This window comes from Fundulus heteroclitus, chromosome 13 (assembly GCF_011125445.2).
Source record: "Fundulus heteroclitus isolate FHET01 chromosome 13, MU-UCD_Fhet_4.1, whole genome shotgun sequence".
Taxonomy (NCBI): domain Eukaryota; kingdom Metazoa; phylum Chordata; class Actinopteri; order Cyprinodontiformes; family Fundulidae; genus Fundulus; species Fundulus heteroclitus.
The window spans coordinates 37235477-37261293 of record NC_046373.1 but is presented as its reverse complement, the minus strand read 5'-3'; the positions used below and the strand labels follow the sequence as shown (position 1 = coordinate 37261293).

Genomic DNA, 25817 nt, shown 5'->3' with positions numbered 1-25817 from the left:
GGTTGCTAAGCAACAGCATAAAATGGCCAGAGCTGCACTAAAAATAAATGTTTTGAATTTGTTGATAATTATCGATGTTGATCAGTGTGATTTCTATTTGATTGATATGTTTTTTTGCTATGTTGTCCGGCCCTTTTACTCAGCCGTGTGGTAAAAGGTCGGTTTCTTCATGGATGTGTTCACATGATCGGACAGTTCTCCATCCTGGCTCCAGTCTGCAAGAAAAGGTTTTTGACAAAGTCACCCAGAATCACAAAGAATGGTTCAAAGGCTCCCCTGCCTTCATCTAAACTAGAAAACACCCAAACTACGGCAGCCCAACTGGGTCAAAAATGGCAAAAACTGAGTATAACCTAAAAGTATGTTGAGTTACCTTCAGAAAGCCTGAAGACCAACAAATAAAAACCAGAGGAAGACTCCACAGCGCCATCTGGCGGATGGGAGGGCGGTTACCTTGCGAGGCGTGCTCGTGCTGAACACGTACGAATGCGGCACCAAGCCTTCTGAGATCCCGCCGCTGCGGAACGAGCGGGACGCAGACGACACCGAGCAGTTGCTGGATTTGTCCGACGGAAGTCCGCAGGAGCCGCAGACGACAGTTCGGCTGCGCAGGTTGTACTCGCCGTCTGCGCAGGTGCTGTGCGCCACCTGCTGGAGTCGACAGGGAATTGAACCCGGACAGGCGCAGCGTCACAAACCGCCTCGCTAACTAGAGGTTTGTGTTCATTTTAGATCCTGAACTGTTCTGGGAGTTTAGTTTTAGATGCAATTCCTCTCACCATGTCTTCGTCTTCATCCTCAAACTGAGTGCGGGTCACCTTCCTCATGGCCATTTCCTGGAAATAAACCAGTTCAACCATTAACATCTTGTCCTTTGGTGGACCTGGCAGCTTTACCATCAGCTCCACTGAGGTTCTCGGTTTCTGGTACCTCTCCGTTGGCGCTGATCAGAGTGGTCTGGAACTGGTCTCCGGTTCCCCAGGACGGCTGAGTCTTCCACACCAGGTCTGAGGGAGGATTGTGGACCCCTCCAGCATTAGAAGCCCAGATCTGACCACAGACAGCATGGACACGTGGTTAAAACGGCTGAGAGCTGATTGGATGCTCGGTTTGCAGTGAAGACGCTCACCGTGACTCTGTGACCGGCCTTCAGGGTGAACTTAGCTGGGAACTTGAAGACGATCGGAGAGTTGGATCCATTCTGCCGCTTGAGCTGCCAGTTCCCCAAATTCTGGTCCTGCAGGAGGGACGACCCAAACGGGACATAAAACATCAGGAGGGATTTCAGACAGGATGCTGAGGGGAGGCAGCTCAGAGGAGATCAGCCACGGCATTAAAACTGAAAAACAATCTCTGCTTTTACCTGATGAATCAGAAACCCCAGCAGGGTTAAAGCCAACTCCACCCATAGGGGGCAGTACGTTCAAACAGAAACGTCCCAAACTGAGAGACTGTTGGGTATAAGGAACAAACATCGACCCAAACTTAACCTGTTTAGTTTAGTCTTATTAAATGTCTTTATATCTGAAAGCGTTCCTGGTGCCATGAAAAGAAAAGAGGCCCACAGCATTACACGCCCCACACCGTACCCAACACTGAGCAGGAAGCGCTTTCTCACACGTTCACAGCAGATCTGGAGCATTTGGTGCTGAAAAGCTCAATCTAGAGCTCATTTAACCAAATTTAACAGTCCGAGTTAAAGTCCCACCATCCATCTATTCATCCATCCATCCATCCATCCATCCATCCATCCATCCATCTATTCATCCATCCATCCATCCATCCATCCATCCATCCATCCAGTACAGTTCAGTCATGTGACATGCAGATACCATCTGATTGTAGTTTTAGAGATTTTCATTTTAAAATGTCTTGACATGGGATTTCTTTCCCCTGCTGGAAAGATGTTTTCCATTTCAGGTTTGAGCTTTTCTACAATTTCCACTGTGTTGCTTGTTTAGTGTTCATTTCTTTGGCTGAATCTGCATTCTTACATTTCAGGTCAGATCTTTTCAGTATTTATGCAGCATTAATGTTCTAAAACAAAAGACCAGAAAGGTTCAGGCGATTGAGAACCCTATAAAGAACATCTGCGATAATACACACCAGTGAACAAACTTTAGTTTGCCGTTCCATAACACTGCAAAAACGGAACTTAAAATAAGTAAAAATCTTCTTTAAATGAGTGTATTTGTCCTTGATTTGAGCAGGTAAATAAGATAATTTGCCAATGGAATAAGATTTTTGCACTTAAAATAGGAACAATTCATCTCAATCATCTTATTTCAAGTGCAGGATGTCTAATCATCTTATTTTAGGGGTCAAAATACTCATTCCATTGGCAAATAATCTTATTTACCTGCTCAAATCAAGGACAAATACATTCATTTTAAAAACATTTTACTTATTTTTAGATTTGCAGTGAGGACGTTGGGGATAAGGGAGAGGGAGGCCAGCATAGATCCCTGTGGAACACCTTCACCAGGTGTGATAGTTTTCTAACCGACCCGCCGCTCACCTCATCTGCCTTGTTGCTGAGCCGGACGTACTTCCCCTCCAGCTCCACCTCGTCCACGGTGACCCGGCCGCTGGCTGAGGCCTGCTGGGTGATGCGGGTCCGGGCCACAGCTCCGCCCGTGAAGCTGGACGCCTCGCTGTCGGTGTCGTTGGGGCGCCGCCTCTTTGCCGGGGAGCTGCGAGCGCTGCCGCCGTGGATGGACCGAGAGTGGCCGACGGAGGTGGAGGACCGACTTCCTGTCACTCTGGTGGGAGGAGGGCTGGGGGAGAGGCGCAGCCTGCAGGGACGGACGTCAGCGTGATGAAATGAGATGATGTTTTTGAAAATGCTCCCTGCGGCTCAAACCCTACTAAACTCAACTCAAACTTTATTTATAAAGCACATTTAAAACAACCGGGGTTGACCAAAGTGCTGTACAGATAAAAGATAAAAACTGAATGCTAAAATACATCAACACAATGCAAAAAGAAAAATTGAAAGGGGTTAAAATATAATAGGATAAATGTTTCAATTTAAATAAAATGATAAATAAAATATAATTATAATTTGCCAAATGTCCACCTAGACTTGATTAAAAACCAGGGAAAAGAAATGTATTTTTAGAGAGGATTTAAAAACCTCCAAGGAGCCTGCCGATTGAATATGCAAAGGCAAGTTATTCCAGAGTCTCGCTGCCATAAAGGCGCGGTCACATTTGGTTTTAAGTCTGGTTTTAGGCATGGCCAGTCGCAACTGATTAGAGGATCTCAGAGTTCTGGCCGGGACATGGATTCTGAGAAGCTCAGTCAAATACTGGGGGGCTAGACCATTAAGAGCTTTAAAAACAAACAATAAAATTTTAAAATCTATTCTAAAAACAACCGGAAGCCAATGCAGCGAGGCTAGAAAGGTGATATGTGGTCACCTTTACGTGTGCCAGTAAGGAGACGGGCAGCTGCATTTTGTACCAACTGCAGACGGTGTAAAAGTGAGTGGTCCAAGCCAGCATATAATGAATTACAGTAATCTAATCTTGTATTAATAAAAGCATGGATTACAATCTCCAGATCTCTGCGTGGCAGATACCCTTTCACTTTTGATAAAATTCTTAACTGGTAAAAACTTGTTTTTACGACCGAACTAACCTGGCGATCGAATTTCAACCTGTCATAAGATATTACACCAAGATTTTTTACTGATGATTGAATATTAGGTGTAAGAGGGCCTAAGGAGCCAGGAGGAAAAACTGCTGGACTGCAACCAAACGTAATAATTTCGGTCTTATTTTCATTTAGATTGAGGAAGTTTGAGGTCATTCAAGATTTTACGTCGTTTAAGCCAGGGGTGTCAAACATACGGCCCGCGGGCCGGATCCGGCCCGCCGAACAATTATTTTATTTTATTTTTTTTCGCCCAGTGTCCTGTCTGGCAATGTGGCAATAATATGCCACAAAGAGCTCATCAGATTTGACTTTCACAAGTGGACAAGATAAAAGGAAGAGAATGATAAAACAATTATTGAAAAAAACATGTACTTTGTTTAATTGAAAATATGCAGTTCCTATATTGTCCACGAGGGGCGCTGTGTTTTAATTAGCAGATTAAGCTTCAGGTGTGGAAAATTCAAATAATTTCTTAATTTTTATCTGTTTGATGTATTTTGTCATGCAGGACAGTGTTTTTAGGTTCCAAAAAATGTGAATAAATGTTTTTCAACATTGTATAATCACTGTGATCGGTAAATGTTTAACTGAGTAAAAGTATTGTTGAAATTGCACATACTTTTCTTAAAAACGCTGAGGTTATTCATAATATATTGTGTAAAAGTGAAATTAACTTAATATAAAAATCAACAACAAGTCCACATTTATTAGTTCTATTTAATCTTGCAATGAGTTTACTCATGTGGCCCTCTTGAGATCAGATTAAGCTGTATGCGACCCCTAAACCAAAATGAGTTTGACACCCCTGGTTTAAGCAGTCAGTTTATTGAGCTCCAGTTTATAGGTTGAAAACTGCTTAAAAATACCTGCAGCTATGTATTATTTAGCTTAACTGTCTCAGTTGTTGCATAATAAATTGACTAACATTGGTGAACCCTACCTCTCCTCCTCTCCCTCCAGGAGCTTCCTGTAGGCGCAGATCTCCATGTCCAGAGCCAGCTTCACGTCCAGCAGCTCCTGATACTCGTCCAGCTGCTGCTGCATCCGCTGCCTCATCTCGGCCATCTCCCGGTCCTTCTCCCCCAGCAGGCGGCGGGTGGTGTCCCGCTCCCGGGACAGAGCGTCCTCCAGCTCCCTCAGCTTGGCCTCGCGGGCCGCCAGCTGGACCAGACAGAGCATCAAAGATGGAGAAGCTTCAAGGTCAAAGCAGCTGGAAAAGTTTATGAACATTTTCATTGCAACAATAACTAAAAGTAAGTAACATTTTCTTGAAATTTGTATATTTTTCCTTGATGTGAGCAGCTACAGGGCCGGATTATCCATAAGGGCCAGTGGGCACCAACCATGGGGGGGCACCACATGACACACGCTTTAAAAATATATTTTTCATAAATTGTTATATTATTTACTTGAAATTGTTGAAAGACCATGCATTATTCGTTTTGTGAACATTGATGTCACAATAATAATAAATAAAAAATAAATCAAGATTTTTTTGATTTCAACAATATTTGAATATTGCTCACTGCTCATATGCCTACATGTAGTTGTGTAAGTTAGTAAATAGTAAATTACATTACAGAAATCCCCTTGATTATGTCTGATGTTTTTGACCGGAGGACAGCACGGGTAAGGGGGGGGGGGGGGGGGGTTGAGGTATAGTGCCCAGGGGCACCACATTGTCTTAATACGGGCCTGAGCAGCTAAATAAGACTATTTGCCAATGGAATGAGTGTTTCTACCCCTTAAATTAGATCGTTAGATATCCTGCACTTGAAATAAGATTATAGAGATGAATTGTTCTTATTTTAAGTGCAATAATCTTATTCCAGTGGCAAATAGTCTCATTTACCTGCTCAAATCAAGGAAAAATACACTAATATCAAGAAAATTGTACATACTCGTAGTCCCTTTTTGTAGCGTAGGGTGATGCTATATGCTATAGAGAAAGTGGTCGGTGGTTATTTTTGCAGAATGAGTTCATGTGAGACTAACCCAGGGAGTTAATTCACAGCAAAGCACGGACACAATGACATATTTTGTGATTTAAACAGGAGTTAAGGTGAGCTGGACCACCCTGAATGTCCCTGTTAACGGCAGCGAGACGAGAAGTTGTGAGAACCTGTTTCTGCAGCTGGCTGAGCTGAGCCGACGTGGACTCCAGGCGGATCCGGGTCTGCTGCAGCTCCTCGTGTGTCGCTCCCACCAGGTGGCTGCTCCGGTCCGCCGACTGGCGCGCGCTCTCCAGCTGCCGGGTGGAAACCCCACGGTGGATTAGACGGAAACACAGAGTCAGCAAAAACCAGCTGAGCCACACTGCGTGTCCTTCCTGAGTTAAAATCTTCAGAGTTTAGGTTTCATGCATCTGGAGACGACCCGGCATCATCTCCTCTGTTCATTTGTTTCTGCTTGGTTCCCACCTACCGCCTACAGTCTGGATGAGGTTCTGGCCTTTGACTAGGCCATTAAAATAACTTGTTTTGTTCAACCCCAGTCTGCACTGCAAAAAGGGAACTCAAAGTAAGTAAAATGTTCTTGAAACGTTGGTATTTTTCCTTGATTTGAGCAGCTAAATAAGACTATTTGCCAATGGAATAAGATTTTTTCACTTAAAATTAGAACGATTCATCTCCATCCGCTTATTTTAAGTGCAGGATGTGAAATTATCTTATTTTAGGGGTAAAAATACTCATCACATTGGCAAATAGTCTTATTTAGCTGTTCAAATCAAGGAAAAATACACTAATTTTCAGAAAATCTTGCTTACTTTTAGTTCCCTTTTTGCAGTGTGCACTGAGCTCCAGCTGTCAGGTTGTCTCATTTTTAACTCTAGATCATTTTCCTAACAGAGGAGATCATGGTCCACTGGGTGTCTGCAGGGTCTGCATGTCCAGAAGCTGCTCTAGCAGCTGCAGGTTGGTCTCTGGTGATCTACCTTTGAGTTGTAGGTCTTCTCCATCTCCTCCTTGTACATTTTGATCTGCAGATCATGCTGGCCGCGCATTTCCGTCAGCGCTTCGGCCAGTTTGCTCTCAAACTCCTGCTGGCGGCCGCTATCCAGCTCCACCATCCGAGACTCGTGGCGCCTTTTTATCTCCCGCAGCTCCTGGTGGAACAGAGAAAAACTCTGTTGGCCCCATTATTAACCAGCCGTGTGAGAGAAGAAGGTTTAAGGGGAACCTCAGAGTGGAGGTTCTTCTGAAAGTCCAGCTCCTCTTTGAGAGTCTGGATGCGGTTCTCTCCATCCACCCTCCGCAGCATCTCATCCTGCAGCTGCTTCTTCGCGTCGCCCAGACTGGTTTCCAGCTAGGACAGAAGACAGGGTCAGAATCTGCAACGTCTACTGCCACAGAACAGCGAAACTAAATGTTTTTAACGCTGATGCGCTGACAGAGAGTCTCACCTTGGCCACCTGGGCCTTCAGGTCCCGGTTCTCCACATCCAGGTTGCGTTTCTCTCCCAGCGCCGTCGTCAGAGAGGCGTCCTTGGAGTTCAGCAGAGCCTCCAGGTCTTTGAGCCTCTGCAGGGCTGCTGCCAGCTCCGACTCCTTCTTGGTGTTCCTGCGAAGACCCAGACAGCTGTGAGCCGCTCGTCCCGCTCGTGTTCAGGCCCAGAACCAGACCGTGGCCTCCGTGAACCAGAACGGCTCTCTGGGAACACTGAGGCCTCGTTTTTGGAGATACGTCACATTTTGGTCATTTTCTGATCACTAAGTGGGTTAGAAGAATATTTCTCTCTTGAATAAGGTTGAAAACTGCTTAAAAATACCTGCAGCTATGTATTATTTAGCTTAACTGTCTCAATTGTTGCATAATAAATAAACTAACATTGCTGAATTACAGGTAAAAAACTATAGTTATCATAAATGTTGATGTTACACTGCAAAAACGGAACTAAAAATAAGTAAAATATTCTTAAAACTAGTGTATCTGTCCTTGATTTGAGCGGGTAAATAAGATGATCTGCCAATAGAATAAGATTTGTGCACTTAAAACAGGAACAATTCATCTCCATCATCTTATTTCAAGTGCAGGATGTCTAATTATCTTAATTTAGGGGTCAAAATACTAATTCCATTGGCAAATGATCATATTTACCTGCTCAGATCAAGGACAAAAGCACTATGTTTAAGAACATTTTGCTAATTTTTAGATCTGTTTTTGCAGTGTAGTAGCATTTCTTTCCACACATGGATGCATGAGGTCCTCTTACAGCATATAAATACAAACAGATCCATTTTTAACCCAGATCAGGCCTCAGGCAGAGCCGTAGTGGGCGGTGGGCCGGGCCCCGCTGGCCCCCCCTCCGCTCCGCCCCTGTGACTCAGTCCTCGGCGATCCGCTAACCACAAGCCGCCGGTGTTTGGTTGCTGCAGCAACAGCGGGGCCCGGCCCAACACAGGCAGGTTTCCCCCGATATTCATGGAAAAACGAGGAGGAGAAAGGACCAGCGGACTCTGCCACGTATGTGATGATGGCGAAGGAGCAGGACGGGGAAAGAGTTAGTCATCAGGAGCTGGATGTGGCAGGAAGGAGCCACGAGGAGGGAGAGGCCGCTCCTAAAAAAAGATTCTGCTGTTCAGAGCTGATGAGCTGCTGAGGCTTCACATGTTATGTTCACCGGGCCGAATGTTGTGTGTGAACGTTCCCCCCAAAGCCCAGATTAATTCACAGTTTACACCTCTAAGAGCATAAAGCAGTTCACGATTTACTTTCTGATCCTTCTTTAGATTAGCTGCATTTATCTAATATATGTTAACATCAGTGCAGAAATTAACCAAGTAAATTAAAGAAAATGAGATTAAGATTTGTTAAAATTGTTTCTAGAAAGATCCTCAGATGTTCAAACTGCCATCGTTAACCTCCACATGCAAAACAAAAGTTTAATTATATCTAATTGCGACTATTAATGTTGTTTCTTTCAGACCCACGGAGGGGATTTCTGATTTTTCTGCACTTAAAGATGTTGTTTTAGATGAACCTTCAGGCTCCTCGCGTCCCATGATCACCAGATAAAAGCTCTTCTGTGTCTCGTCTAGAAGAAACGCTTTTACTGGAAAGTTTTGCACATTTATTTGTGTTACTCATTCGTCTGTTAAAAAGGAAGCGAAACATTCGGTTACACTGAATATAAACAGCGAACCAGATATACTGCAGCACCTTCTGGGGGAACTGGACTGTTTCTGTTTGCTACTTTATAATGTTTCCATTGTAACTATAAAAAATGTTAATGTACCAACCAGGCAGGGCCGCGTTTAACAAATTTAGGGCCCCTGACATAAAGGGGAACCTGTGAATAAAAAGGCACCCGCCTAAGAAGCATTAAATCTGAGAGCGTATTTGAAAGAAAGCAGAAGTTTCAAGTGTTTAAATTACAAGTTTAGACGGCAAACATATATATAAAACCCTGCTTTTAAATTTAAAATGTGTACTCTTTGCTTTAGGCAGGTAAATTCCCCTCTAATTCTTCTATTGTAAGCTGGAAATTAGAGTTTCAAGTAAAACAAATTCAACTCTCACCCGGTTGGAACTGATTTTAAAAAGTCCTGGTTCCACTAGGAACCCTGACCTGAACATCCAACATGTCCGTTCTAATGTAACACGTGAAGGTTTTAACCTCTGCCGGTTTGTATCTCAGTAAATATTCACAATGCTTCAGTGCTTTCAGGTTCAGCGTGCTGCTGCGACCACGTCTGTAGAGTCTGAAGCTGTTAATCAGAAATCCGTCGGATGCAACATGAAACCATGCAATCCGGCATCTGATGGACGGTGCGTCGTGATGCGGGTTACCATCAAGACTTTCTGGTGTCACGTTCAGACAGAGCGACTCGGACGCGTCTGTATAAGTTTTTTAAAACCGCGCGGTGTGAGGCGGACTGTAGACCCACCTGGCCTTCAGCTCCTTGTGTTCCTCCCTGACTTTGCCCAGCTCCAGCTGGAGCCTCGCTCGCTCTTTGGCCACCGAGTCCAGAGTCTGGCGGGCGTCGGCCAGCTCGGACTCGTAGGCGGCCTTCAGACCCGTCAGCTCCCGGGTCACCTCCGTCTCGGACTCGGTGATGCGCATGCGCAGACCGGCGTTCTCCGCCTCCAGAGAGCGCACCTTGTCGATGTAAACGGCCAGGCGGTCGTTGAGGTTGCAGAGGTCCTCCTTCTCCTGGAGCCGAGTGATGCGGTTGGGGGACAGAGGACTGTTTCCCCCTCTGGGTGTGTTTTTGGGCGTCGCCATTTCACCTCTGTAGCTTTGATGAAAAAAAAACAGCGGTGAAGATTTTCTCTAGATTATTAACTTTTTGCTTTACAAGCAAGTCTGTCCTGCTCTTAGTCGCCTTGGCAGAGTTTACTCTCCCTGTGTGTAATTATAGTAAAACCAGAACGTCTCAGATCTTTGCTACAAAGACTAAATCCTGAATATGTTCGTGTTATAGATCCCTACAAAGATCACAGGTGATGTCTGACTCTCCTGTCTTCAATGCACGAAACACAAAAGGTCTCATTAATCCGAGTCATGGGAGGGGTCAACGACTCCACCCAAAAATTACCCAAATACAGAATCTCTGCACACAAAAGGCTTTACCTTTTTAAATCCTGTTAGACCAAGAAGAAACTCTGTCTGGGGTTCTTCTCCGACTCGTTTGTTGGTTCTTCTGCTCGTCTTCCTTCTCCTGACCGCCGGGTCTGTTTCTGAGCCGTCTGCAGATTGATCTGAGTGCCCATGTAGGAAAGAATGAGATGGGTGGAGAGGAGGGAGGCCGGCCCAGAGTCTGGCACCCGGTAGGTGGTTGTTCTGTGTCTGCCGGCTGTGGGAGTCTGAATGAGTGAGTCATCCCCGGCTCAGCTAAACACACAAATCCACCGTGGAGTTTATAATTACAGCCACTGACTCAACGCAATCTGAAAACAATCTGCAGAGTATTTCCATTTGCTGCTGCAGTTACTGTTTTTCCTCTTCTTTCCACTGCAGTCAGTCGCTACCAGAGAAATCAGACCCGCTTCCAGCGTCTAAAGTTTATGTGACAGAGACGAGAATGAAACATGAAGTCTTCCCGGATCCATCGGCTTGTAGAACCTCCTTCAGCGTCAGCAGCTCTCAGTCGGGGTCTCTTGCATCGCTGTGGAGGAAACTAAGTTCACTCTTCAGCCCAGCGATGTTTCAGACAAGATTCCTTAGGTCTGGACTTTGACTAGGCCATTCTAGCAACTTTATTCTTTTCTTTCTCAGTCATTCTGTTCTGGATCTGCCGCAGTGTTTTGGATGACGGTTCTGCTGATGATCCAGTTTGGACCGAGCTCCAGCTGTTGGACGGATGGACTCACATTTGACTTTGACTACTTTAGTATAAAGAGGAGTTCACGGTCCACCCAGTGACTACAAGGCATGAAACAAGCTCACATCGTCAGACTTCCACCACCGTGCTTGTCATTTGGAAAGAGGCGATTGTTCTGACATTCTGTGTACAGAGGCTAAATTAAAATATAAAATAGGAACATTTTATATTACCATCTACCATAGAAAGTACTCCTGGGTCAATGTGAGCTTCTGTGCTTTCTGTGTCTCTGCTCTGTCTTCTCTAACATAGAAAGTACTCCTGGGTCAATGTGAGCTTCTGTGCTTTCTGTGTCTCTGCTCTGTCTTCTCTAACATAGAAAGTACTCCTGGGTCAATGTGAGCTTCTGAGCTTTCTGTGTCTCTGCTCTGTCTTCTCTAACATAGAAAGTACTCCTGGGTCAATGTGAGCTTCTGAGCTTTCTGTGTCTCTGCTCTGTCTTCTCTAACATAGAAAGTACTCCTGGGTCAATGTGAGCTTCTGAGCTTTCTGTGTCTCTGCTCTGTCTTCTCTAAGCCCCAGTGGGTGGAGGCAGATGAGCGTTCACACTGAGCCTGGTTCTGGTTCTGCTGGAGGTTCTCCTCCCTGTTAAAGGGGAGTTTTCCTCTCCACTGTCGCTTCATGCATGCTCAGTATGAAGGATTGCTGCAAAGCCATCAACAATGCAGACGACTGTCCACTGTGGCTCTACGCTCTTTCAGGAGGAGTGAATGCTGCTTGGAGAGACTTGATGCAACCTGCTGGGTTTCCTTAGAGAGGAAACTTTCTCACCAACCTGGAGGATCTGATGGAAGCTGACTTTGGAAAGTGCCTTGAGATGATGTGATGTTAATCAGTGTTATATAAATAAAACTGAATAGAATTGAACATCTGTCAATCAATTCTAGCAAATTACTCAAAGTTAGACTCTTTTACAGTTAACCATAAGCAGGAATTCTCCTTCTTTTTGGGCATTTCTCATTACAATAATTTATCAATCAGGGATCCTGAATATTGGATAAGTTTGTGTGTTGTGCGCCATATGGGCGGTTGCCCAGGGCAGCATTAGAAGGGGTTGTGCGGAGCAACAGGTAGAAAGTATCTAACTCAGCGGCAGCCCTGAGCGTCGAGTGAGGGTTTCCTGCCTGTGGCTGAGATTAAGGAGGTTAAGTTACGTCTCTTCTTGCATTATCTCATCCCAGCATCTCAGATCATTCTTTTGCATTTTAAGTGGTTGGTGGGTGGAAGAAGGAGGGGCCTGCATTGGGTGCCAATTATGAGACTTCAACTAATGCCACGGGGGAACATCCCTAATGCAGAGGCCATGTTTGAACTGTAAAGACAAGTGATTCAGTGAAACTTTATCTTCTAAAAGATGTTAAAAAGGAAACTCAAATAAAAATGTGCCACCATGTTCCTGGTCAAAGGAGCGATGAGAACCTTCTGGGTCATCGGTTTATATCAGGACACATCCTCCGTTCAACAGGCAAAGGTCTTGCTGACCGGATGCTCCGAGCTGAAGGAGGTGGGCCAAGAAGAAGAAAGCCAGAAACCAACGCAGCTTCACGTCATCAAAGGAGAAAATGTTGGGAGACGGTGCAGAGTAGTGGACTTCACTCTGGAAACATCCGGCACGTTGACAAAGAGTTAAAGGTGAAATGTTCTGCTGGCCAAGTCCCAGAGAGCATTAAATACCGGGATGACCCGCTTCTGTGGATGTTATCAGAAAAACTAACGGGTAGAAGGTTCAAATACCCTCCTGGTTTCCTCTTTGTTTTTTATATTGAATAATATTAAATAATACTTTGTTTGCCATTGAATGAATGGAAAATGTGAAATGTCTTAAAAATGAGGCAAAAATCCCCTGAACAAAAAGAGGAGCTTTGAAACTACAGTACACCTTAAAAAAAAGGGACATTTTTGCTCTTAGAAATTTGTCACTGCTTTCAAAACCTTGGTAATAAACATGAGAATGTTCTGGACATTTGGCCCATGTTTTATAGGCCAAAAATCTATTCTGAATTATTGTAATTTAATATCCTGAGCTGGACCAATATTAGTCGGCTTTAATGAAAACGACTAATTCTGCAAAGTTTGCATATTTTCAAAGAGTCACAACACTGAGATGGCAACAAATTTAATGGCCGATATTTATTAGTGCATGTTCTCCATTCGCTGGAGGAACAAAACCTTAGTAATGATAATTTATTGGATCATATATATTTATTTTCTAGTTAATAAAGTACCAATATAAAACAGAAGGTGTTGTGTTGCTGACAGATCAACAGACCCAGTCTCCCACTCAGCTGGACCCCACTGCCCCTCACAATATGGCGACGGTGTTGACGAACGACCTGGTCGCTTATAAATAGCCCATACAGCTTCTCTAAACAGGGTTTCTGTCTACTAACTACTTATACTGTTCAAAGTATACATCCATAAATCCAAGTCTTCCGGTTGTCAGGCAAATTTCACAGAATTACTTTTGTATATGAATATTATATTCAGTGGAGCAGTAATGATGCAGGTCTAGTCCTTATGCATGGAGTTTGCCTGTTCTCCCTAAGCATGTGGGGGTTCTCTCCAAATACTCCAGCTTCCTCCAATAGCCCAGAAACTATATATATATATATATATATATATATATATATATATATATATATATATATATATATGTATGTATGTATGTATGTGTGTGTGTGTGTGTGTGTGTGTGTGTACATACATAGTGCTTGGATAGATGGATTTTCTCAATGGATAAATTTAAAAAAAGCCTTAAACCGTGTGATCTTTTTAAACATTTTAATATACTTTAATTTTGTGTTAAAATGAGGTTATTTTGTGTTTATACTCAAGTTTCCATCTTTTGTTTATTTTGCATCTGTTCTTGACAACTTGATGAGCGCAGTTGTTCCCTTTTCTTTAATGAAGTTTAAACACATTTTCCGCACCATCAGCTTTTCCTGGTGTTTGGACCACAGCGCCATCTTGCGGCGCCTCCGCTGAACTGCAGCGTGATCGATGAGCTGCGCCGCAGACATGTTGTCTGAAGCCTGAATCGTTAGCTCTAGCGCCGCTTAAAGCGCCTCTGATGTGCAGTAAATCTTAAATCGGGGTTTACTGTTGCTTCGGGACTTAAAATGGACCCGGGCTGCCATAAAACTGGGCCGTGAGGAGTTTTTCCTGGCAGACATGGCCGCCTGGGTTTGTCATGTGGTTTGTGAGAAAACCCGTATTGGATCTCTGCGGTCACCTGAGTAAAGAAGCTGAAAAAAAGCCACGATGAGCCGAGTGTCCGCGTGTTAGTGACATAAAACACGCTGCGTGGGCTTTTGAGAAGACATATTCACCGATGTTCCCAAACACAAAGCTGCCAGTCTCAGAGGAAACGCGTTTCATTCCACAAAAACCCACAGAAACGGAACCAGAACCTGCTTCTGGACGTTAAAACGGCCCGAATTATGAGTCACGTGGTTACAGAAACACGATCCGATGTTCTACGCGTAAAAACTGACAGTAAAAGAATTAAAAATAGTGGTTTTCTCCCGTCCTGGGGAGCGAGAAGGAGTCCACTCCGCGTCTTATTGGGCGCATTAAGAGCCGCAGTTTTGGCGCAGAAACAGCCGCAGAGCGCTCAGAGGACAGGGAGGACAAAAAGCCCCGGATCCGTCTGGTTCTGGCCCGGATCCAGCTTCGCTTTGCGTTTCCAGCCGTTCTAAGCCCGATCCGAGCGGACCGAAGCGCGGCCCGGGGCTCCTTCTCGGTCTCCCCGCTCACAGCGCCTCCTCGGCGGCCTCCAGCTGCGCAGCCGCCCGCTCCGCGCCTCACGTGTCCCGGACTGTCTTCCTCACATGACCCGGGTGTTTGTCCCCGTGATCAGGGCCTCCATCTCCGTCCACCCGCGCCGCTGAAGTTCCTGACATCCTGATGGAGATGCTGGAGCAGAGCCTGGAGGGCTCGGTGAGGTGAGAGGCTGCTGCTCCGGTTCTTCCTGCCCGCCTCCGGGCGCGCTGCCTCGGCCTCAGTGCAGCTCACCTCCCCGGAGCCGCTCGGCTCTTTAAAACCGACTAAATGCGTTTAGAAATGATGCGGGATGAGCTCGTGGGAGGATGAGCTTCTGTGCAAACCGTGCAAACGTCAACACAAAGTCATTTATTTCATTTAAATGAGGATACGCACAAACGTTCAGATGCACGATGCGTCTATTTTCAGCTCATTTTGCACAAACCTGATTTCTTTGCGGCGCATCTCCACGTGTGGCCACGCGGTGGCGCTGTGCAGCCGCTGCTCCTGCACGGTCACCGTGTTTATTTGCATTTAACTGACTCATGCTTCTTGTTCTTCGTGTTTCAGTCACGCTAAACAGGAGACGGAAGAAGTGGTGCAGCTGCAGGAAGGTGAGAGGAAACCTCCCCACGGAGCCACTCTTTTTACGCGGACACGCTCTCTGCACTGAAAACAGCAGAAAGTGCAGATATTTCCTCACCAGCTGCAGATCAATCACCTAAAAACCGCCCAGCCACTATTCTCAGGTTATAGTTTATTAGTTCAGACACAGATGCTGCTGAATCTGAACTACCCACAGCTTAATCTTAATATTTTAAATAATTGAAATGATTTACATCAGACTGTTTAAAGAGAATTAGTCTGTTATGCTGTTAATGTTCTCATTACTTCTCCCGGCACTTTATAGATGACAGCTTACTGAAGGTTGGGATTCAAACCAGCAAACAAAAACCAGAAATCTGAAGATTTGTCAAAACTAAACAAATCCAGAAGCGTTTGACGTCAGATACGGCTAAATGAAGTTGAAAGGATTTCCTTTTCTAGTTGTTATCACGTTAATTAGCATTTAATACTCAGCTCTCAGGGCTGTGGTTTTCCTTACAGGTGCGCCTCCTTCCAGACTTTTTCCTTCCACTCAACTTTCTATAAGTAATCTTGGAAACATCCCTCTGAACGCCTGCTGACCCAGACAAACCTTTTAGAGGCTCAGGAAACCTTTGCAGGTGTTTCAAGTTAATTAGCCAATTAGGGCGGGACCCCATCAGGCAGTGGATGCTGGGTTTTTATTCTCTGTAAACCAGAAATAATCCAAATTACAAAAGTAAAGGCTTGAAATGTTTCACTCCAGGAGTAATTAATCTATAATAATAAATTAAGTTCTCATTTATTTATTTATTTATTTATTAATTTATTTGATGTACCTGTGAGGAAGCTGGTTCTGCATCCAGAACCAGATGCTCCCTGAAGGTCCAGATTCCTCCGGCGGCTTCAGGAAGTTCTGCTCTGTGGAGGGAGAACAATCATTTCTGAGGAACCTGGACATCCTTGGTCCTCAGAGACACAGTCATGACTCCCTCGGTCCATACTCCGATTCTTCTTCTTCTTCTTCTTCTGTTTTTTTTTTTTTTTAATGGCGGTTGGCAAACAACTTAAAGGTGCATTACCGCCACCTTCCAGAATGGAGTATGGATCAGACAACCTATTATATCCTCTCTAAAATACCCGTTCTTCTTAGAAAATTAAAAATACTCCTAAAAACTACATCCCCAGATGATCTCTGAAACAACTCCCTTATGTCTAATTTATTTTTATTTCTGCCTAACTCTCTACGCAACATCTCTCTTTCTTGAGTATATTTATTACATTCTAAAAAAATATGTTGGACTGTTTCTAATTTGCCACAATCACAACACCCTGTATTATGCTTATTACTTATTTTAAGATTACTATTTAATCCTGTATCAAACTCCGATTACCGTATTATTCAGACTATAAGGCGCACCATCAGTTTTATCGTCTGAAACATACGGTAAATTAGCTGCTGTGTTAAACTAGAAACCATAACTGTGTTTTTTTCTTATTGGGTTTCCTGGTTCTGGACGGGAACCGTCTTTTTTCTCCTGAGGGTTCTAACGTGGGTCTGAACCCGTTTCTGCAGGCGACGCCGTCGGGCCGGACGAGCAGTCGGCCGTCACCATCGCCAGCGTCCCCCAGGCCGCCTTCGCCGACCACGGCGTTCAGTACCAGTTCCGCACGGAGAACAGCGGAGGACAGGTGAGCTGGACCTTCCAGAACCTTCTGCTGGGACCGCCTGCCGGTCTCATCCCAGACTAACGGCGCGCTCCGTCTGCAGGTGACCTACCGGGTGGTCCAGGTGACGGAGGACCACCTGGAAGCCACGGCGGACGCCACCGGCGCCGTCAGCGTCGTCTCCGCTGCTGCCTTCGCTGGAGCTCCTCAGGCCGTGGCCCAGGTGAGTCCAGAACCTCCTGGACCGGGCCTCGTTTCCAGTGTTGTATAAAGTACTGAAATCTCAGAGTCAAGTAAAAGTATAAGTACCTCTCTAAAGTATGACTTTGGTAAAAGTCCAAGTCACTGACTGAAATGTTACTTGAGTAAAAGTCTTAAAGTATCTGAAATGTCTTGTACTTAAGTATTACAATTACTGTAAAAATAGATGTACTCAAGTAATATAATAAAAAGTATAAGTAAAAAGTAAAACAAAGCAAATGCAGTTTGAATGACATTTTTTAGATTTTGGTAAACTTAGAAAGTCAAATTCACTTAAAATAACATAAACAACCTAGTACAGGAGAAATTTAGACCAAGTTTAAATAGAAAATACAACCTTTTTGTAAGCTTTCAGTTTTCCTTCTTCAAGTAAGGTCAGTGCTAAGCATTTTAAAATTGTACACAACCAAGTGCAGGCAGAATGTAGACCAGGGGGTGTATACTAAGAACATGGTTTAGTTACTCTTTTTGTAACAAGTAACTAAAGCAAACATTGAAAATGTATTGAAGTAAAAGTATGCAATTAAGTTCAGAAATATAGTGAAGTAAAAGTAAAAGTTATCAAAAAAATTTATACTCGAGAAAAGTATAAAGTACTCCAAAATATACTTAAGTACAGTAGTGAAGTATTTTTACTTCGTTACTATGCAACACTGCTCGTTTCTGCACTTAGCTCAAAGCGGTCCGGGTTGGTTCTTCTTCCACCGGGTCAGCGAGACTCGGTTTGGACCCGTTTCTTTACTTTTCCTGCGACGTCCAGAAGAGCTGGACCACCAAACGTTTCTGTAGGTCCAGATGAGGGTGGCAGATGTTTGAGGGTTCTGCTGCAGATGTTAGCGCAGCCACGGTTCTGGGTCGACGGAGAAGGTTCTTCCTGTTCTGACACTGATCTCTATTCTACACTGGAGTGCTAATCACCGTCTGTTTGAACGAGTCGCTTTGAAGCCACCAGCCGCCATATTGCAGGGTTCCAACGGATCCTTAAAAGGCATTGAATTCTGTAACCTAAAACTAAGGCCTTAATTGGCATTAAAATGTCTTAAATCAGTCTTTCTTAGGTCTTAAATTTGTCACCAGATACCAAAATAGTTTATTTTAGTAGGGAACAAAACAAAGTTTGAGAATTCAGTTCAGTAGTTGTTAAAAAATATATCTGTAATTTGTGTTTTTTAGCTTTCTTCCTGTATGAAATATTTTTCAAAATTTTAAACATGTCTACTGGGCCAGAAAGTAATGGTTTATGTTAAAATAAACATTTGGGTGAAGTTGTCGCATCCAGGTTTTTCTTGTTTATCGTGAATTTGGTCTTAACTTTTTATTTCAAGTGTCATTAAAAAGTCTTAAAAAGTCTTGAATTTAACTTGCCTTATGCTGTAGGAACCCTGTATTGGTACTCCCTATTTCCCCCCAGTAACTAGGGAATATGTGCACTACAGCATCGAATAACGAGGATTTTCTCATGTTCAGGGGGGGCTTAAGACTTTTAAAATGTCAAATGCCATATAGTTTTATGTTATGTTCTAAAAATATCAAGTACTGAGAAAGTCATGTGCTGAAATATTTTGCATTTTATTCATTTAAATATATATGTTTAACGTTTATAAATATATAAATAACAATATACAAAAACATATATTTACATATTTGTATACATATATATACATATACACATACTTATATATATATATTTAACATGTAAAATATTTCAGCACCTAATTTCCTAGTAGTTGATAGTGTTAGTACATCCACTGACTGTAGAATTACCTGTGAAACGTTTTCACACAGCCAGAAAACTGCTTGTTGTTGCAACCAAATCCTGTGGGATTCTGTGAGAGTAGGGAGTAGCAAGATGGCGGCCAGTGACTTCAGTTTTTCAGCTAAATCAGCCCTCCAGTGTATTATATAGCTCAGTGGTTCTGACGTGCTCCTCTCTCTGACTCCTAGGCTGTGATCCAGAACTCCTTCAGCAACGGGGGCAGTCCAGGCGGGGAGGCCGTCGGAGGAGAGACGCGGTTCGCTTACTTCCCAGCGGCCGCCGTCAGCGATGGGACGGCGGTGTCGGTTCAGGCCGCCGACCCGGCCATCACCCAGGCAGGAGGTGAGGAGGCGCTGGGCTCCGGGGGACCCGGACCCGTCTGCTGACGCTGACGCTGTTTGTTCTGTTGAACCCAGGCCAGTTTTACGTGATGATGAGTCCGTCGGAGGTTCTGCAGACGGCGAGTCCGCGGACCATCGCGCCCAGAACCCACACCTACACCACGTGAGTAGCCGGCCTTCAGGCGTCGCCGCCGTGCGGGTTTAGCAGACGCAGTATGGAGCTAAAACAGCGACATTGAAAAATCAAACATTGTTAGAAAGTAAAACTTCTTTCTCATTTTATGCTTTTTTAAATGGGATGTTTTCATTGTCACTGCAGAGCTCCTCCAGCTATGATGTCACTACAAGCTGCCGCTGTTTGGCTATCGGGGGGCGGGGCTAAACTGAAGGCCCCTTCATGGACCCTCCGTTTTTCCAGTACTCATCATCTACCTGCTGTGAACTTATTACCCCGTTTACACCACCCTTTATTAACCGAGCCGAGAATGATGCGAGCTCGGTAACTGAGATAACTTTGAGTGTAAATGGATCACAACTGAACTGAACCGAGCCAGACACAACCGAACCGCGCTAAATCTAAACCAGTTCGATAGGTGGGCTCGGCCCAGATTTTCCCTGCCTCGGTTCTCTGATAACAAAGAGAGCATGAGCAGACCGCGTCATCTCCTTACAGTCAGCTGACTAAGTTTGCGGTTTCAGACATTCATAATAATTTTAGCTTCCTTACCGTGACACACGGTTTCCAGAGATGATTCTGCTTAGCAGTGTGATGAACCGTTGCTGATTGGACCTTCTTCGCCTGACTCTCTGCTAACAACCAAATATCACAATTATAACCAAGCATAACTTCCTGAATGTTACGGGCGCCGCCATTTTTATTTGCTTGAGTCCCTCCTTCAATCCCAGAGAGCAGTAGTACCGCAGATCGTCACTAGGAGGCGAGGTAACGTGCTAGCGTGATGTGTAAACGGTCGTAAGAACCAAGCTCGGCACGGTTAACCGATCCAACCTCGGACCGAGCTCGGCTTGGCTCGGTTTAACAAGATTAGTGGAAAGCTCCGGTAAAGTACCGCTGCTTGACCACAGTAAAGCGTTTTATATTTTCATTAATATTATCTTCATTAGCTTATACAGCTAATGATTGTAGAGACATGGAGCTAAACCATCTACCTCTTCATCATCAGCAGGTAGATGATGAAGAGTACCGGAAAAACAGAGGGTCCCTGAAGGGGCCTTCAGTTTAGCCCCGCCCCCGATGGCCAAACAGCGCCGCCTTGTAGGGACATCATAGCTGGAGGAACTCTGCAGTAACAATGAAAACATCCCATTTAAAAAAGCTTTAAAATGAGAAAATCATCCCAAGTTTTTACTTTCTAACAATGTTTGACTTTTTGATGTCAAATTTTTTTAATGTCAAATCTCTCTTCAATGTCGCTGTTTTAGCTCCATACTGCAGGAGCTGCTTTCTGCGGCTGCACAGCGACTTTCCTCCCTGACCTTCAGCTCAAGTCTAAAAGTTCTGCTTCAGCCGGCGACTTTTCCAGCGTTGAAGTAACCGTCTGTGTTTGCAGGAAGGTTGATGGACCGCGGGCCCCCAGAGACGAGAGGCGGCGAGCTCAGCACAACGAGGGTACGTGGCTTTTCCTCCACTCTGCAGCGTGACAGAGCGACCTGCTTCCCAGTCCCACAGCATGATGCTGCCACCACCGTGCTCAGGGCTGCAGGAGCTGGGAGTTCGCCCTGTAACCAGTGGGTTGCCGGTTCAAACTCTGCCTCGCCCACTTTGTGTGGCAGCTGTGGCTGCAGTGCAGCTCACCACCGTCAGGGTGTGGACGGCTGGATGTAGTTCTGGGGTTCTCACGCAGTGCTGTCCAGGACGTTTACCGGGGTTACCGTGGTGACGTGTTGGCGTTAGATTTCCTCCACCGCTGTGCATGTGGGCCAAAGTGTTCGGTTCTGGTTCCCCTGATCAGAACTCCTCCTCCCACAGTTTCCTCCTGGCTCGTGGAAAACTGGCTTTCTGTCAACAACAGTTGACTTTTTGCTGCTATAAAAGACAGATTGGTAGAATTTATCTGACTTCTTGGTATTTATGTAAACAGAGCCTTGCTAAAGTATTCACACCCACTGAACGTCTGCCTCGGTTCTATTCGGTTCCTGCCACAAAACTGTGGAGCTGAAGGAAAATAATTTAGTGGTTTTCAATGTTTTTTTTCCATTTGAAATCTGAAAAGTGTGGCATGCATTAGCTTTCCCAGCAGCCAGCCTCTGCCTATCAGATCTGGACTTTGATTAGGCCATTCCAGGAAACGTGCTCCCATCATAGCTCCCATGGTGTTTAGGGTTGTTGTCCTTCATCAAACTGCTGCCAAGGCTTCTTCTGGCTTTCTTCTCATTAGTCCAGATGTATGGAGCTCAGGACAAATATTTCTCCTGTGGACAGATCCTCCACCTGAGCTGTGGGTCTCTGCAGCTCCTCCAGAGCCACCATGGTCCTCCTGCTTCTCTGATCAATGCTCTCCTGGTCCAGCCTGTCAGTCCAGGTGGACGTCCATGTCCTGGTAGGTCTGCAGGTGGTCCATCCTCTCTCCAGGTCCTGATGATGATCAGAACTCTGGGAGGTTCTGTAGAACCTGATCCTGCTGTAAACTGGACCAGGAGAGCATTGATCAGAGAAGCAACTTTTATTTGTAAAGAAATGTTTAATTTTCCTTCCTCTAATCTTCGTCTGACACATAAAATCCCAGTGAAACAAACTGAAGTTTGTGTGAAAATGTTTAATAAAGCGAGTTTCCTTCCTCTGTCTGCAGTGGAGAGAAGACGACGAGACAAGATCAACAACTGGATCGTCACGCTGTCCAAGCTGATCCCAGACTGCAGCGTGGACACCAGAACCGGCGCGGTGAGCAGTTCTGCTGGCCGAACGGGCCGAACAGCCTCCGCCTTAGCTCCTCTGCAAAACCCCTGAAACTTTGTGTGTTGCTCAGAGTAAAGGAGGCATCCTGTCCAAAGCCTGCGACTACATCCGAGAGCTGCGGCAGAACAACCAGCGGCTGCAGGACGGCTACAAGGAGGTGGAGCGCGTGGAGATGGACAACGAGCTGCTGAGGCAACAGGTGGAGCAGCGCTAACGGCGCGCGGTCCAGACGTGACCGGCCAGAACGTTCCTGGGCCGCACGGCGCCAGGAGAACAGGACTAGTGATGTCATCCAGTCTGAGCAAACTTTATTTAGAAAGAACGCTGCAGCAAAGAGGAACAAAGACAGACGTAGGAGAGACTAAAAGCAGAAACGAGTGAAATCCAGATGAAATAAAACGCGATAAGACCTGCCAGGCATTAAAAACAGACAAAAACAATTAATAAAAACACAAACCTTTGCATATTTTATTGGGATTTTATGTGATAAACCAGCAAATAGTTTCTATAATGGAAACTATAAATAGATTCTCAACAAAAATGAGAATTCAAGGTCCTTTTGCTTTGATACACCTGAATAGTTTGTGCTACCAACTAGAAATAAGTAAAATTTTCTTGAAATGAATGTATTTGTCCTTGATCTGAGCAGGTAAATAAGATTATTTGCCAATGGAATTAGTATTTCTACCCCTAAAATAAAATAATTAGATATACTTCACTTGAAATAAGATAATGGAGACGAGTTGTTCCTATTTTAAGTTAAAAAATCTTAATCCATTGGCAAATAATCTTATTTACCTGCTCAAATTAAGGAAAAATTCTCTCATTTAAAGAAATATTTTTTTTATTTTGAGTTCTATTTTTGCATTGCAGTTACCTGCAGAAGTTTGGAATCTTGTGAAAAATGTTAAAGTTTAAGAGGCAGGAATGTTTTCAAAGCACTGTTTGGAGAAAAAATGAATTTAACTTTGTGTTTTAAAGGCTCACAACATTCAGACACTAGGTAAAATAAATACATCAACTTTAGAGGAATTAAATGAGGATGAGAAAGAATCAGGCCAAACTAACTTACAGTAACTGATAGGGCTGAACAATTAATCGCATTTTCAATATAATTTTAAAAAAACGCAATTTCCAAATCGCAGAGTCTGCAATTTTTGGCTATGTAACAATTAGTGAATTAGACACATCGATTAGGTGTTGGTAAAATGTTTAAAGTGGGTTTGCTTCCACATGGAAGGGAAGACAGTTGCAGCAGTGAGAAAATCTAATTTTATTACTTGTTTTAGAGTTTATATAATCATACAAAGCATTAAGTTCAGGTCAATCAGTTTAATACATAGACTTGTTTGTTGGTTGCACTTTATGTTCAACAAGGATTGATGTCCAAATCAACTAAAAGCTGTTCTCTTGAACAATATTCTGATTAATAGAAACATTAAAAGTTCTTGTTTTAAATAGTCCTTGTTTACAAACGTCTTTATTTAGAGGCTATTTTTGTTGCTTGTGGTTAATGCAGAGAAAAATCAAAATTGCAATTTTGGTTGAAATATATTGTAGGCAGAACGCAATCATTTCTGCTCTGAGTTTAGATGCTGTGGGTTATTTAGTAACTAATCTGCACAGCGAGGAAACAAATTGATTTGTTGTTTGTATATGTTTAAAAAGACATGATAAATTAAACTGGGAAAAAATCGCATTAAATCACAATATTAAGAAAAAAAATCGCAATTAGATTATTTTCCATCAGCCCTAGTAACTGACAGGTGGGGGGTGTCGTTCTTCGTCTCTGATCCTCCGGTAATCTGTTTCCTTGCAGATCGAGGAGCTGAAGAACGAGAACGCTCTGCTCCGAGCTCAGCTGCAGCAGCACGGCGTGGAGGTCAACGGCGACGAGACGCCGCAGTGAGCCCCGGCGCCGTCGGCCGTCACACACACGGCTTCCACCGGTGAATCCGAGCAGGACCCGGAGCAGGGACGACTTCCATCTGGACCCGGACCAGCGTGGACGGCGTCCCCTGCGCCGGCTGCTCCCTGCAGGGCTCCGTTACCCGGAGCTCTCCACCTCCGCCTCTGCTTCCACCTTCTTCTCATCTCAGCATCTTCCTGTTAAATTCACCCTTTTTCAGTGTGTGAAGCCACTAAACGTGACGTGAGCGACGGCTCCTGCTCTCTTTAACTTATTGGCAGTGACTGAGAGGAGAAGCGGCGTGGCTGAACTCTGACGGCCCCTCCGGCTGTTCCTCACGGCGGCGCTGAGGACACGTCAGGCTGGGAGCGGCTGTAATCACGCAGAAATGAGAGTTTTTAGTTTAGATTTAACGCCTTAATAGAACCTTTTTGTTAACATAGCTCAGGTACCGGTGTAGAGAGGTGGGCTTGATTTGTGTTCCTGCTGGAGGAGATGTACAGAAGCCGTACTGCAGAGAGGATGGTTAGCGTTTCCGTTCCTCTGCTGGGCATTAAATGGTGAGATGTTTCTCTGAGGAGTCTGGACCTGAGGAGCTCCTCCGGCTGCTGGAGAAGACACTGACGACTAACTAGCTTCTGTTTACACTGGACGGCACCGCAGCATGGACCCAGAACCACTGGCATGACCCACTCTGACACAATAAAACACGTTTTTATATCTGACTGAAGTTCGTCTCAGAAACAGTTTTCAGGAAAAAGAAGACCTCAAGCTGTCCACTCTGTTTTATGAAGCATAATAAAATATAATCCTCCTCTGGTCTTAAAATGAAGTAAATGTCTAAAATATGACTACGCCATTATTTATTTCACAAAGAATAACCAGGAAATCCTCAGCAATGGTTTCTGTCTGCGTTATGGAGAAGTTCTGCTCCACTCTAATGTTCCTTCAGCTCAGTGAGGGTTCTGCTACAGCCTTCCACTCAGCTGGAGGTCTGGACTTTAACTAGGCCACTGCAGCACTTTGGGTCCTGTTGATGACCCTGTTTGGACGCAGCTTCAGTTGTTGGCCAGATGGTCTCACATCTGTGTTTGGAATACTTTGGTAATTCATGTTCTAATTGATGACTATAAGGGCTGTGAAACAAGCCCACATCATCATACATCCACCACCATGCTTGAGAATTGGTACCAGGTGCTTCTGCTGATCTGCTGTGTTTGGTTCCTCCATCATGGTTCTGTCCATCATGGTCCATCATCTCTGGTCTCTGTCCTGAACCTTCTGGGAAGGTTAACAGCAGCTGAGATGTTCTCTTCTCTGCAGGATGATGGACTTCAGATGGTTTAGAGATGAGCTTTGACTCTTCACCAGGTTGATGGGCAGCAGCAGTTGCTGCTCTGAGGTCATTGCTGATGACTTTCCGTGTTGATGTTGGATTGAGCTGTATGTCCTTATAAAAATGACATCAAAACTGATGGGGTTTTTTTTTATTCTAATCTTTACAGCCCAAATTTAACTAGTAAACCCAAGATAAAAAAGATAAATAAAATTACCCCTTTTATATTAATTTCTATTTAACTTCTGTCTGATTTTATACTGCACTTGCATTTGTAATCAATCTTTCAGTAGAAAAT

General features: G+C 44.4%; 2 protein-coding genes across 4 annotated transcripts; one reads left to right on the top strand and one right to left on the bottom strand.

The window, feature by feature from the left end:
- LOC105916913 (lamin-A) lies at nt 1–11086 on the bottom strand. 3 transcript variants are annotated; one of them, XM_021310058.2, is made up of 13 exons: nt 10234–11086; nt 9548–9898; nt 7064–7220; nt 6841–6966; nt 6596–6766; nt 5783–5908; nt 4601–4821; nt 2519–2795; nt 1130–1237; nt 931–1050; nt 780–836; nt 454–651; nt 1–215 (listed from the first exon to the last, which is right to left on the bottom strand). In XM_021310058.2, the coding sequence occupies exons 2-13, from the start codon at nt 9883–9885 to the stop codon at nt 180–182; spliced, it is 1935 nt and encodes a 644-aa protein (XP_021165733.2). In that variant the 5' UTR covers nt 9886–9898; nt 10234–11086; the 3' UTR covers nt 1–179. The 3 variants fall into 3 exon arrangements, with proteins under 3 accessions (XP_021165733.2, XP_012707015.2, XP_021165734.2); XM_012851561.3 differs by having other exon boundaries at nt 454–648; XM_021310059.2 differs by having other exon boundaries at nt 9548–9892.
- Nucleotides 11087–14227: 3141 nt separating this feature from the next.
- On the top strand, nt 14228–25034 carry usf2 (upstream transcription factor 2, c-fos interacting). Its single transcript, XM_012851562.3, has 10 exons — nt 14228–14928; nt 15317–15360; nt 16908–17023; nt 17103–17222; nt 19205–19358; nt 19433–19520; nt 20929–20987; nt 22168–22259; nt 22345–22473; nt 24094–25034. The coding sequence occupies exons 1-10, from the start codon at nt 14891–14893 to the stop codon at nt 24181–24183; spliced, it is 930 nt and encodes a 309-aa protein (XP_012707016.1). The 5' UTR covers nt 14228–14890; the 3' UTR covers nt 24184–25034.
- Nucleotides 25035–25817: the final 783 nt, after the last annotated feature.

What these genes read in the sequence shown, in the direction of transcription:
- LOC105916913 (XM_021310058.2), bottom strand. Translation starts at nt 9,885, where the DNA reads ATGGCGACGCCCAAAAACACACCCAGAGGGGGAAACAGTCCTCTGTCC. An exon ending in TCAGCCAGCTGCAGAAACAG is followed by an intron (nt 4,822 to 5,782) that starts GTTCTCACAACT and finishes TGTCTGGTCCAG; the next exon opens with CTGGCGGCCCGCGAGGCCAA. An exon ending in GCACGAGCACGCCTCGCAAG is followed by an intron (nt 216 to 453) that starts GTAACCGCCCTC and finishes CTTTTCTTGCAG; the next exon opens with ACTGGAGCCAGGATGGAGAA.
- usf2 (XM_012851562.3), top strand. Translation starts at nt 14,891, where the DNA reads ATGGAGATGCTGGAGCAGAGCCTGGAGGGCTCGGTGAG. An exon ending in AGAACCCACACCTACACCAC is followed by an intron (nt 19,521 to 20,928) that starts GTGAGTAGCCGG and finishes CTGTGTTTGCAG; the next exon opens with GAAGGTTGATGGACCGCGGG. An exon ending in GCGAGCTCAGCACAACGAGG is followed by an intron (nt 20,988 to 22,167) that starts GTACGTGGCTTT and finishes CTCTGTCTGCAG; the next exon opens with TGGAGAGAAGACGACGAGAC.